This window comes from Protopterus annectens, chromosome 5.part0, assembly GCF_019279795.1.
Source record: "Protopterus annectens isolate FY-2018-M chromosome 5.part0, PAN1.0, whole genome shotgun sequence".
Lineage (NCBI taxonomy): Eukaryota > Metazoa > Chordata > Ceratodontiformes > Protopteridae > Protopterus > Protopterus annectens.
In genome coordinates, this window is record NC_056735.1 from 1124530825 (window position 1) to 1124544746 (window position 13922).

Sequence of the window (13922 nt, forward strand, 5' to 3'; positions counted from 1 at the left end):
GATGTGCTATGGTTAGGCCCTTAGCACAAAACACTAGGGCACCAGAAGTCCCTTATAGGGGATCTGTTTGCCACAGATTTACTTTACCCTCCTAGGCCCCCCCATATGCAGACATCCCAGAGAGAGAGAATAAACTCTATTGACATAAAAGGTTATCAGCTAAAGATTATCAAAAGATAAAAAAAGACTGTTCTGCAAAAGGGTTCCAACTTTACCCAGAGATCTGAAACAGGCCAAATGATTGACAATGTTACTCACAACACTAACACTGACGGCACACAAAGTACACTGAGTAAGACAGAATATACCATAGGCAGATGTCTGCATCATAAACAGGATGTCTTAACTTCCCAGGGGGGGTGGCATCTCCCCACCTTGCGGGAGAATAGTTCTAAGCTCAAAGTCAGGCCAGATGTACAGGAATTCTGTGTAGAATGTCCCACTAATCAAACCTACTGCAACACTGATCTAAACGAAGAACATCATGGGTTTCTTTCACTCTGATCTAAAGACATGAGAACTTTCTTGCCAGCATAGCCCGTCAACCAGGCAAGGTAATTTCTAGATGAATTTTGCTAAGCTCATTCAAATGTAACTGTATATTTTGTTTTATTGCTGTATCTGCATCATTCATGGAATATGCAGTTCAGTACTTTTGTTTTATTGCTGCATTTGCGTCATTCATGGAATCTGCAGTTCAGTAACTGATACTCATGGGGTTGAAATTATTAAACAAATTAAAATATTGTGATACAAAAGCTATACACTTAGGAACAGTGCCCTATATCACTAGAGTTTGCATAGATACATTACACAATACCTCTGCATTTCTAAAACCGCACTGAATGCAATTTTTTAAAATTTTTTAAAATATAAAATTATATATGAATGTGAAAAAAATACTATTAATTCTCATTTCTGAGGAATTTAGACAGATCAAAAGTTAATTATAACAAAAAAATATAAAAAGCACTTACCATTTCTGTAATAAATTCAATAACAAGGTCTTCCAAAATATCCACAGACTCTGTGTACGGATTCTGATCATCTCCAAAACCATACATCATGCATCTTACTATACAAAATAAACAAAATGTAACATTAAAATTAAATTTCCAAAACCTGAAATCTACAGGCTGTCTTGTTAACTTGTTATAGGCTCCCTAAGCTTGATGACAATCCTTTCTAATTTCTGTTTCCTGAGGAGTCGTGCTAAAAGTTTTTCTGCTCTGTAGTTATTAACAAAAAAACGGTTGCTTAACAGTAGTCTAAAACTCATGCATATTATCGTGGTATTCCATTATTCTCTGTTTAGCATTCTGCAACTGCACCTGTTCTTGTTCTGCGAGACTCCCCTAACTCTTCAATACTTTAACCCTATATTTAAACTCTAGTTTAATTTAATTCCACTCACCAGCTATATTTTCAGAAGAAATTTCTATCTTCTTTAATAACTCCCAAATAATATCCACTACCCATTCCTTTCTTTTCAACAGATAGGTGGGAAAGTGCCAGTGTCTCATTTTTATTCCATTACTCTGTATTTTTACTTTAGTTAGTATTGGCATGTGATCTGAAATAGTTACTGCATGTGTACCAAAACTTTCAATTAAATGCACATTCCTAAGAAATGTAAGTTATGTCTAGCCTAGCCCAGTTTTTATATCTTGGAGAATAATGTGTAAATTCACTCTAAACTCCACTACTGAATTCCCATCTTCCGTGCCAAACATTTTCATAAATTTCTTCAAAAAATCTACCCTCCTTAGTTATACTTTCCCTTCTGGAGAACACACCCCTTTTCTGAGCAGAATTTGCAGAAAGTGTTTCTGTAATGGAAATTTAATGCATGTCCTACCCGTCTTCACTCATTTCTCAAAAATATATTTTTTTTCCAAAGGCTATTCGCCCAGTCCTACATCCTAAAAAGAATTTCAGTATTTGCAGAGAAAGCCACTTTGTCTGCCCTTTTGAAGTAGAACCTGCTTACCATTCCTTAAGGGCACATCTGTAAAACATTCTGTACCCTACAATATACCATGACATGCCACAAGCAGGCTCACAAACCTCTCAACTCGAGTATGTCTGATTTGATTCACAGAATGTATAGATTTTTGCCTCATACGTTTGGTCTTCTCATAAACCTGTGTTTTTTTTTCACTGAGGACTGAAACAAAAAAAATGAGATAAATTTGGGATTCAGACTTCATGGCTTCCAGAAACTTCATGCTAATGCAAAATCTGTTACTCATCAACTTTCTGAGTTAGCAAGAATACTATTCAAACATTGTCCCTATGTTGGGGCCATTGTCCCCCCCTCAACCATTATTTATGGCTTTGCCCAGATTTCTTATTTTAAGAGGGTGAGAGGTATGAGGTCTGCTCTTGCTCTGCACTTCACTATTAATCACAGCTCCAAACAATGACATAACATAAAAGTAACTCATTAAGAGCAAAAGAACAATGCTAACTCTCAGATACTTACTCCAACACCCTGAATAATTCCTCTTATAACTTGTGTGCTATTTTTCTTTTAACATATTTCAAAACTTACTACCTTAATATATTAAGATGACTTGCCATTGGATAATGTTACCTACTCCGCTAGGTCAGCTGTAATATGTTTACTAAGCATTTGATATTTACACCTAGCCTACTTGTCAAACATACTCGAATTTCATTTTACCAAGCTTAGCCTGTATGCTCAGTATAACAAAATGTCTCCTTTGAAATTAGTTTAGCCTTGTACTGTCTATGCTAGATGCAATATACTCATTACCCGTTTCATAACTGCCCCGTGTACTTATCAAACATACTTGAATCTTGTTGTACCAAGTTCAGCCTGTATGCGCTGTACACCTAAATGTCTACTTTGAAGTTAGTTTATCCTTGTGCTGTTTGCATTCTAATTATGTTTCTTGTGGAGCTTTTCTCCCCGGGCCTCTACTGAAAATGGGCTCTGCCTGGCCCAATGGACTATCCCAGTAAACAAATACCAATAAATAAATAACTAAATGAATGAACTGAATAAGCTTGATTACCCCCCCCCCCCCAAAAAAAAAATATTACAGTTAATGTTGGAAGGAAAGGAATCTGGACAGAGGTGCACTGAACTTACCTTATTTAGTTTTTGTATGTTCACCATATAATCGCTTTTAAATACTCATTACAAAATTGTCTAGTACTCTAAAATCAATTCACACAATGCAGCAATTCTTAAAAAAAAAAAAAAAGAGTGAAAATGCAATCTATATGCTTTAACCCTTCTGCACTGTGCTTTATTTTCAGTTCCAGATTTGTTTTATCACTGTACTTATCTACATCACAATCACATTATAACAGATCACAGTATTACCATAATGCCTGCCTTGTTTTACATGTCTGTATTTGAATATAAAAACATTTTCACACTGTCCATTTCATCCACTTTACGAATGATTCAATGGCTGTACAAAGAAAATTTACAAAACTGATTTATTGTCTGTTTGTAATGGAGTCCAGTGCTAGGCTCACAGATTCATAGCTATTTCAAAGCTGTCTACTCAATCCATAATCTAGTAACAAAAGTCCTGTGTGAAGCAGCAGCCTCCACTTCCACCTGCTAATGTAGAAAATAAACCAAATATTCCAAAACAATTTATTCACATTGTTCAAATCTTAACTAGTTAATGAACACACCAATTAACTGATCTAACCACAGTCTCATTCTCAAGTTAAAACATGAATAAAATAAAACTTTACTTGAACCGTGAAAAATCATACATCTCAATATACACATTAATAAAAAATCTACACACTGTTTTTGTGTAATAATACATTGGTTAGTTAAGATCTGAACTCCTATTTAAAGGATGTTTTATTGTATGCCTTTTAGTTCTGATGAAGTCTCGAAGGTAGAGACAAAACCACTTAACTTACTGAATAAAGTGTTTTGGAAGACTTGGTTTGGTTATTTTCTGCATCAGCAGCTGGAATTGGCTGCTGCTTCACACAGGACTGGATATTTGGCAATCTAGTGTTAAGACCATACAAGTCTTGCTAGTACCGACCCTCAGGCCTTACTCCCTTTCTCAAGAAGGGCTAGACCAGTCAATCCTGGTGTAAATTTGGGAAGACCTATGCAATCATCCATGTTTTGTTTGAAGGATGTTAGTGCATCTTACAGTTTAACATAGAGAGGAAGTCTGTTCCAGTGGTGGGAGTAAATGTTTAATAAACCTCTCACCATGTTTTGATTAGATTTTGTTCCTCTTTCTGATGTTAATGGAAACATTAGACCTGCGAAGATGCAGGAGATCAAGAACAACTAGGTTGCCAGTGATGCAGTAGGCTAGGAATAGGCTTCCCCTCAAAAGTCAGAATATGCTAAATAGAGTTAGTGCTTTCAGCCCCTTCTGGCACCTCAGGGTCTTTAGGCCTATGATCTTCTTGGTTAGAAACATAAGGGGACTTTCTAGTTGTTTGGTACATCTTGTGAAGTACATCCTCAAGGGGGCATTGTACTCAATAACTGGCCTAATCAATGCTGAATATACTGAATATAGGGGAATGATAACATTATTTCTGGATGATATTCCTGTGGTGACTAGTTTTGCTAATTAGAAGGATTTTCTGACTACTGTTATCATAGGATGAGCAAAAGATAGGATATTTCCAAAGCAGTTCTGGTTACATAGAGGGATAAAGCAATACCAACAGCCCAGCAGACCCACGTTCAATTAGCGTCTAAGGTGACTGATGGAGCTGCCAGGAGGGATGAGGGAGTTTATTGGTGATACTCCTAAAAGGGGAGGTGTGGTCCAAAGAAAGGAGCTGCCCTTGGATGCAACCAGAGAGTATTGGGGGGGGGTAGAGAAAGGGAAAACCGGGTAGGGCATATAAAATAAACTCCCCCATGAGACAGAAGCACAGATGGCCAAGTTCCCAGGATGCTCTTAAAATCTATGAATGACCCCAGCAACACCACACCAAGTCATGCTGGAAGACTCAGCATGGATGTGGGGCACTGGAGACTGGGTTGGTATAAATTAAGTCTAACTGGGGGGGGGGGGAGAAGAGACAGAGTTTCTGACACAGGTTCCCAACTATGTCTTCACTTTGTAGTGATGCACTGGCAATACAGCATGCTAAGTGGAGGGGTTGTCTATCAAATGTGACAATACTGCATTTCTAAGCATTTAATTTGGGCAAAAATAACTCCCAATTTCCAATAGTCTGCAAACATAGTAAGGCAGAGGAGACAGCTTTCTGCCAAAAGACCAGAAAAAGTAAATGCTGAAAAGGAAGAAGTCCTAACAATGAGGCCAGAGGAAACCACTTGCCTCCATCACACTTTCTAACAAGGCAGCTGTGACTCATACTATAAGGGTTTTGTTTTTTAAGCAGTTTGCTATCCATCTTTTCATATAGGGATCTATTTTTAAATCAATTAGCTTTCTTATGAAGCCAGCATGTGGGGTTGGGTATTGAATGCCTTCAAGGGGTCCAGAAAACCTGTGTGCAATCCATGGCTACAGTAAATTGCCTATCTGACCCTCTCAAAGAAGAAGATAACCAGACTTAATAGGCAGGATCTAAGCTTGAGAAAACCAAACTGTTCAGGGTCAAATCTAACAAGGTTTTTGATCTATGAGCTCTATTATAATGCATTCCATGCCTTGCAAATGAGCCTGGTCAGGCTGCTAGGTCTGTAACTGGCTAAGCTGGTGGTATGGCCAATCTCATCATTGAGTAGGATAAGATTCATATTTTTCTAATTCTCTACGGACTCTTGGAATTTTGAAGGTGAACTTCACAAGCTGGTGGTCAGAATTCACTTGGGAAGAGGATACCACAGGAGTAGTGCATGAGGATGCTATGTATGTGAAGACCATGTCAATAATAATGTGCCCTCTAACAGGTTATTGTACAATCGGCATCAGAGACATTTTGTTAACTAAATCTAAGAATCTCTGGGCATACCCTACGTTGGAGGTATAGATTTTCCCATTTACTAACTGGTAGTTAAAGTAACCCAGTATAATGGAATTTTTGTTTATAGGGAGATCAAGTATATTGTGGAATCTTAGGTGATCATAAAGATCGTCTTATAACAGGCTGTCAGCTGAAAGTTTACCCTATCTAAATGACATAAAGTTTAATGAGTTCTTTTTGTGGGTCCCTAGGAATCCACCTGGAGGTAATATGGTCCTAAAAAATAGACACACCACCATAGTTTCCACAGTGCCTGAAGGCATGAAAGGTACAAAACCCAAGTTTGGAAGGAGCCAAGTTTCAGTAACTATACAAACACTGATGTTTTAAAAATGCGGGAGAGCCTCAAGAACAGAAAATGCATTGAGACTTACGACACTGAGTACAGCTACCTTAATGTAACTGAATTTTGTTTTTTGTGTTTGTTACACTGGAATGTCCATTAACTGAACTCTACCTAAAAAAACACTATGAGGATAGCAAAGTCTTTAGCGAGTATGCAGACGTCTTGGAACAAGAGACACACGCCATCCTTTGTAAAGAAAGTTGGACTACTGAGCATTTCGTTCCATGCTGACACATGATGGATCCCCCCTGGAATGATATGAACTATTTTGACATTTGTTGTAACCAATTATCTTTTCTTGACACTTCAGTAGGATTTAAAATCAAGGAAGGAAGGATTCTGCTCAGGACCAGTGTCATGCCTGCATTTACAACATGCAAGGAAAATTCTGACATGTTTCTCTGCATGTGCCTCACGGTACAGCACCTTAAGTTGTACAGCCCCAAATGGACAAAGTACAGTTGTGTACATTTACCATAAATGTAGATGTCCGAGTGTATTCACTGTTGCAGTCATTACATTTGGGTAATCTGATGGCAGGTTGCCCTCAGTCAGACTGAATAACAAAGTCTTGGGTCCTGCGTCAGTTGCCGTCTCCTCTTCCATGACGTCAGGTCGACAGGGGTAAAAAACATGCAGCCAACGCCATTTTATTCAGTTTTTCATGCCCCAGATGTCAGGTGCCCCCCAAATGGGGAGCAAAAAAAAAAAAAAAATATATATATATATATATATATATATATATATATATATATATATATATATATATATAAATAAACAGTAAATATTTAAATGCACTTTTAGAAACAAAAACTTTGCCTTCAACTAAAAGCAAATACACCACAAAGGCTTTTGAGTATAGTGAAGGAAAGAAAAGGTATAGAAAGGGGGATGGCGAATGGGTAACCCGGACTGCAACAGTGAATACACTCGAACCTCTACATTTATGGTAAGTGTACAAAACTGTACAATGTTCTTCGTGTTTCACTGTTGCAGTCATTACATTTGGGTAGAATCCCAAAGCTATGGATGGGAGGATGGAACTAAACAGCATTAGGAGCGGCTATAAGGCCCTGCAGGATTGCAGTGGCAAAGCCTACCCTGGATTTGGAGAACAGAGGTAAATGATAATGCTTTGTGAAGGTATGAACAGAGCTCCAAGTAGCAGCTTCTAGAATGTCTTTGGTTGGGACCCCTCTTAGAAAAGCTGCTGAAGTAGAGGCAGCCCTGGTGGAATGTGATCTGATCCCCTTGGGTACAGGTTTACCATGGTGCAAATAGCAGAAACGAATGCAGTGGCTTATCCACTTGGAAATAATCTGCTTTGATATAGCCTTCCCCTCTGACCCTGCAGCAAATGCCACCAGTAGTTGCTCAAACTTTCTTAGAGATTTGGCCCTGTTTAAGTAGAATCTTAGTTGTCTGTGTACATCCAATGAATGCAGAAACCGCTCCCACTTGTTCTGCGAATTTGGGAAAAAAGTTGGCAGGTGAATGATCTGGTTAAGAGCCACACTGGATACCACCTTAGGCATAAAAGAAGGACTGGTCCCTGAGGGACACCCTGTTTGGGTAAAATATAATAAAAGGCTCCACTGCCATGAGAGCCTGTAGTTCTGAAACCCTTCTTGCTGAAGTGACTGCCAAGAGAAAAGCTTTTTTCCAAGATAGAAATTTTATATCCGCAGTAGCTGCTGGCTCAAAAGGAGGCAGGGTGAGTTTTTCCAGCACAAAATTGAGGTTCTATGCAGGAGCTGGTGATCTTCCGGGAGGCCTTAAATTTTTGGCCCCCCTAAGATACTGTTTAAGCAGAGGATGAGAAAAGAGGGGAGGCTCTGTGTTGTAATGAGCCTAGATGGCACAGGCATGGATTTTTACTGATGAAAAAGATAGACCCTTGTCAAGCATCTCAGTCAAACATTGTAAAATCTGAGGAATATTGGGCTTTGCTGTGTCTATTCCTTGTGCTTGGTTCCAAGCACAGAATCTCTTCCATTTATCAGCATAAAATTTTCTAGTACTAGGCCTTCTGGCTTCCAAAATGACATCCATCACAGATTTACTGAGAGGTGTTGTTTGAATAATTAGCTGATTAACCGTGCTGCAAGATTCAGAGTTTGGAGTTGAGTGTGCAGAATTTGATAGTTCTGCTGAGACAGTAGATGAGGTATTTGAGGCAAGTACCATGGAGGAAGGTGAGACATATTCCTTAGAAGTGGGTACCAGTGCTGGCGAGGCCAGTCCGGAGCAATTGGGATCATTTTTGGTTTTTCCTGTCTGACATTTAGTAAGACCTTGGAGAGTAGAGGTAGAGGGGGAAAGGCATAGACTGATAGGTTTTTCCAGCTGAAGTATAGGGTATACACTTTCCATGCTTTTTTGTGATGAGCTCTTGTGCAGAATTTGACCAGCTGATAATTTTGGGGAAGAGGCAAATAGATCTATGTCTGGGCTCCCCTATTTCTGTTTTAACATGCTGAAGATTTGTGGATCCAGTTTCCATTTGTGCGGGTCCACAAGATTTCTGCTTAGGTTATCTGCCAGAGTATTTTGCTTTCCTGGCAGGAAATGAGCTTGAAGACGTATTTGGAAAGTCAAAGCTGTGTTCCACAAGGCCATGGCTAGTCTGCAAAAGGGGTAGGAATTTATAGCCCCCTGCTTGTTTATGTACCAATCAGTAGTTGTCCTGGATGAAGTAAGTCCTTGAAGGCGGTCAGAGCATTCTGAACAGGTAGCATCTCTTTCTGGTTGATATGCAGATGCATTTCTTTGGGCTCCATTTGCCCTGAATGCATCGCCCTGCCAGGTGCCCCCCCCCCCCCAAGCATAGTCTGATGCATCTGTAGTTAGGGTTTGGGTGGCAGGGGGTAGAGTGAATGACAGTCCCTTTGTTTTGGTGACATGTCTCTGCCCACCAAAGAAACTCCTGTTGTAGGCAGGGAATGAGAAGAATCATTGTTTCCAGACTGTGACAATGTTGACTCCATAAACTTTTTAGGTACCATTGAAGTTTCCTCATATGCAGTCTCACATATGGAATTAGTAGAATGCAGGATGCCATGAACCCCAAAGCCTGCAGAATTTGTCTTGCAGATAAATGGGGTTTTGTTGCCATTTGTTTGAAGTATGTTGTCAGTTGCCTTTGTTTGTCTAGCATGAGGTAAGCCATCTGGGCAGTTGTATTCAAGCTTGCACCCAGGAATGTAATTATTTGAGAGGGTACCAGTTGTGATTTCTTTTCGTTTAAGGTGTACCCTAGGCATGCTAGAAGCCTTTTTTACAAATGTCAGATGTTGAAGAAGAGTGTCTTTGTCCTCTGCTTGAATGAGACAATCGTCCAGATAAGGATAAATTTGAATGCTTCTTTGTCTGCAGAATGCAATTACTGGTGCCAAGCACTTTGTAAAGACCCTGGGCGCAGTAGATAAGCCAAAGGGCAGTGCAGAGAATTGGTAATGCAAAAAACCTGCTTTGAAGTGGAGGTATCTTCTGTATGTTGCCCTTATTGGGATATGCAGGTATGCCTCTTAAGTCTAGAGTTACTAACCAAGCATTCCTGCTTAGCATAGGCAGTAGCTGTTGTAAAGTCAGCATTTTGAATTCTGGAATGTCCAGGAACGTGTTCAAAATCGATAAGTCCAGTATTGGGACGCCATGAATTGTCTTTTCTGGGTACCAGGAACAGTCTTGAATAAAACCTTGCCCTTTTTCCTTTTCTGGTTCGGGCTGAATAGCCCCCATATCCATGAGGGACATAACTTGTTTCTTGGCCTCTGCCCAGTGGTTTTGTGGCAGATCCAGACATCTGTTTGGAATTGGCAAAGTATGGAAATGAAATCTTTACCCTTGGGATACTATGTTTAATAGCCACTCGCCCTGGGTAATTAACTGCCAATTTTGAGCATGAAGTGCTAGCTTCCCCCAAGGGGGCTGCCAAAAGATAAGTGCTTGGTGATGGTAGAGGAAAGTCATTGAGACTGCTTACTGTAGGGTTGTGCTTTGTTTCCTCTAGATTTGGAGGTGGAGGCAACCCATTGCTTTGACCTGTAAGAACCCTGTGATTGGTATCTGGAGCCTTTTGAGCACCTGGATTTACCCTGAGTGGCTCTGTTGAGCACAGGAAAGGACCAATTTTTGGTAGGCCAGTGCATACTGAATCTGGGTGGCTGCACTTGCAAGAAATCTTTTACAGTTTGCACAGATTTCGCTTTGTCTTCCATTTTCTTTAAAACCTCTTCTACCTTATTACCAGAGTACCATGCTGCAAAGGGGCATCCAACAATTTAGCTTTAACATGATCAGGCAGATTTTGCTCCTTGAGCCAGGCATGCCTTCTAATCACAGATCCAGTAACGGCAGCCCTACAAGAGGCCGCCAAGGAATCAAAACCACATTGCAAAGTATGCTTTCCAACCTGTTCTGCTGAATGCAATAATTCATGTAACTCTATTTTCCACACAATCAGAAATCAACATAATTTTCTGTTTCAGTAAGCCCATAACATGCTGTTGATATTTAAGCATATGAAACTGGCAGTTTAAAGCCCTGATTGCCAAGGTTGCAGACATATAAACCTTCTTACCCCATCTATCCAGCGCCCTGGAATCTCTATCAGAAGGGGTAGGATTTTTGGCTGTAGAGGTCTTTACACCCTTGGGACCCTGAGAAATAGTCTCAGGATCAGCAGCAGGATTTTTGAAAAGAAATTTGTGGGAGTCAGTAACCCTGTAGTATCTGTCTGTCTTACTAGGAGCCGGAGGCAGGGAATCAGGAGTCATGCTTAATTCCGAGAACACATCATCAACAATGTCTAATACAGGAGGTATTGCCAAAGGCCAGTGCTGAGGAAGAAGAAGGAAATCCCTAAGCCTCTTTTTTGCTTCAGAGAAGTTCTGACTCTCCCAGTGAAAATGTTCCCTGAAAGTATACAAAGTCTCTCCAAAAGAGTAATCCTCAGGAGGAGATGCAGATGGGATGGATTCCTCTGCATCAGAATCCTCATAGGGTGGAATGAAAAATTCCTGATCAGAAGAGGAATCAGAAGAAATGGAAACCTGATCTGAAGATTCATAATCAGTGCCTTGCCTAGGCCTCTTAGCAGGGGAGGGGGGGGGGTTTGGGAATCCCTGATCAAGGTAATTAAATCCTCAGCCATTTTTGATCATCTGTTTTTTTAGGCATAGGGGCCTGAGCACGTGGCTCATACGTTGGTTTTTTAGACACAGGAGCTGTTTTTGACCTTGTTTTGTTGCTGGCGTAGGTTTGATATAAAAATGTTGAGGCCTGAAAACACCCTCAGAAGCTGGTGCCTGCTCAGCGGCTCTGGACCCATCCAAGGAAGAGACATCCACGGGTTCAATACTCTGAGAATCTCGCGGCATAACGGACTTCAAATGGATCTCGGTAGAGGCCTGCGACTCAAAAGTAGCAGGTATCAGGGACTGTGAAAGTGCCTCACTGAGTAGCGGTGAACCGGCGACTGGCTTAGGAGAAGCTTTGTCATCGGTTTTGGACCTCGACGGTCTATCTTTTTCTTTGCATTTTTTATGAACTCCGGTAGTCAGATTGCTAACCGACGACATTTCAGGATAATTAACTCTTGCACCAAAATATTTACAAGCAAAAATATACTGATGCTTAATAGTGCGTTGGTTAAATCTAGCACAAAACTGACAGCAAGGCATGTTGTGATATTGGGCCTAGGTAAGGAATACAGCAGAAATGAAAATTCTTATGAGGTATTTGCTTCCCACAAGTAATGCAATTATTAACTTTTAATGACATCGGTAAGGAGCAAGAAAAAGTTTCCCCAACGGGGTACTTAGCTTTAGTTTGAAGACTTCAGTTCTGAAACTCAAGTACGAAAATTTCAGGAGTCGGCCGACCGGCACTTGCGAACAGCTTCTGCTTCGGGCACCGTGCGGCAAGAAAGACTGAATAAAATGGCGTCGGCTGCATGTTTTATACCCTCTGATGTCATGGAAGAGGAGACAGAAACCGACGCAGGACCCAAGACTTTGTTATTCAGGCCGACTGAGGGCAACCTGCCAGCAGATTATCCAAATGTAATGACTGCAACAGTGACACACGAAGAACATCTACCATGTCAAAGTCATATCTGTGAGGGGAAAGACTCCTTACAGCTCTTGTGATATCGGAAATCTTGGCACCAAAAAGACAATTCACTGTAACCACCTCTTTGTCCAGCTTTGTGAGTGTGGAGTCTGTATGCCTAGCAATTGCCTCTCACTAGAACATTTTTGTTGCTATTCTGGTTCTGAGTGAAAATTTTGAAGTGGTCTGGCTCAAAGTGACTCTTTGCTGAATGACTGCACGAGGGAGATGAAGAATCTGATTTTCAGCGGGACCTACTCTTCTCAATTATAGGAGGCTTTGACAGGGATTGTTTTTGTTTTTTTTACCTCTTCAAAATAAGTCAATTTAATGTGATTTAAATGTGACTCTGGTGATGGTATGTGCTGCCCTGAGGGCATATTCCTTGGTGAGAGGGAAGCCTCTATATTTAAGTATTTACACTTCTCACAAATAGAACTGCTAGCATTCATTACCTGTGAGTATGAGGCAGTCAGTACACTACCTTAGGAAACCTAGTGCTATGATGCTGGAAATACAGGAAAAACAAGAAGACAGACTTTCCATCTTGACCAGTGACTGGTGATATAAATAAAATAGCACAAACTAAAGGCAGCTAAGTGAGTAAATTAAAGGTGGGGTGTACCAAAGCGTTACATGGGCGTATGTCCAACTCGTGATCTCAGCTCGTATGCATCAGTGTACGCACAAGACTCCTTGGTCAGATCCGACCACAAACTGATAACCCTGGACATCCTCACCCCTCCACCTCCCCCAGTCAAAAAAAACAAAGTCAAAAACCTTTCCAAAGCAAACTTCAAACTACTTGCATCCGAAGTGGAAAGCTTCACTATTCCCTTGCAGAAGGATAATGATATCCAGGATGCGGAATCCTACACCAAGGCACTCTATATGCATCTTCAGGATTGCATGGACCGTGCTATCCCAAATAAAACCAAGACTCCTTCCTCAAGCAAGAAGAAACAAGTCTGGTAGACCCCGGCAAACTTTACAATAAAAGGAGGTGACTTGTACAAAAAAAGGCCAAATCTCAAGTAGAAAAATCATCCCTGATCAGCATTAGTAAGAAATTGAGGGCCCTCATCAAATCAACTAAAGCTAATTTTGAAAAGAAAGTTGCCAAGGATAACCATAAGGCCTTCTATGGCTACGTCAAAAATCTAAATGGCAACGCTCAGGTCTGTTCTGAGCTAGTACAAAATGGAACAAAATACACTGACCTTTCCGACATTGCCAACATCTTGGCTGACAGGTTCAGTGCAAACCCCCCCCACCACCACCACCACCACCTACAGGGCCTATTACCATTCCAGGGGATTGTGTAAGTCCAATTATTACCGATACGTTGGTTAACAAGGCTCTATCTAAAGCTAAAAACACTGCCTGCATGGGACCAGATGGTGTCCCAGGCTGGGTCATACGCGAGCTCCAAAAGGAATTAACCCCGCATCTTAATACCCTGTTCAGTCTCAGCCTCTCCACAGGATAT

At 40.7% G+C, this 13922-nt stretch overlaps 1 protein-coding gene across 1 annotated transcript in view; it reads right to left on the reverse strand.

Moving 5' to 3' along the window:
* TAF13 (TATA-box binding protein associated factor 13) overlaps positions 1-13922 on the reverse strand; it is a 1065177-nt gene that overhangs the window by 281696 nt on the left and 769559 nt on the right. Inside the window, exon 3 of the mRNA XM_044070981.1 lies at positions 978-1075. Within this exon, the coding sequence (XP_043926916.1) occupies positions 978-1075 (98 nt within the window). The remainder of the gene's footprint in view (positions 1-977; positions 1076-13922) is intronic.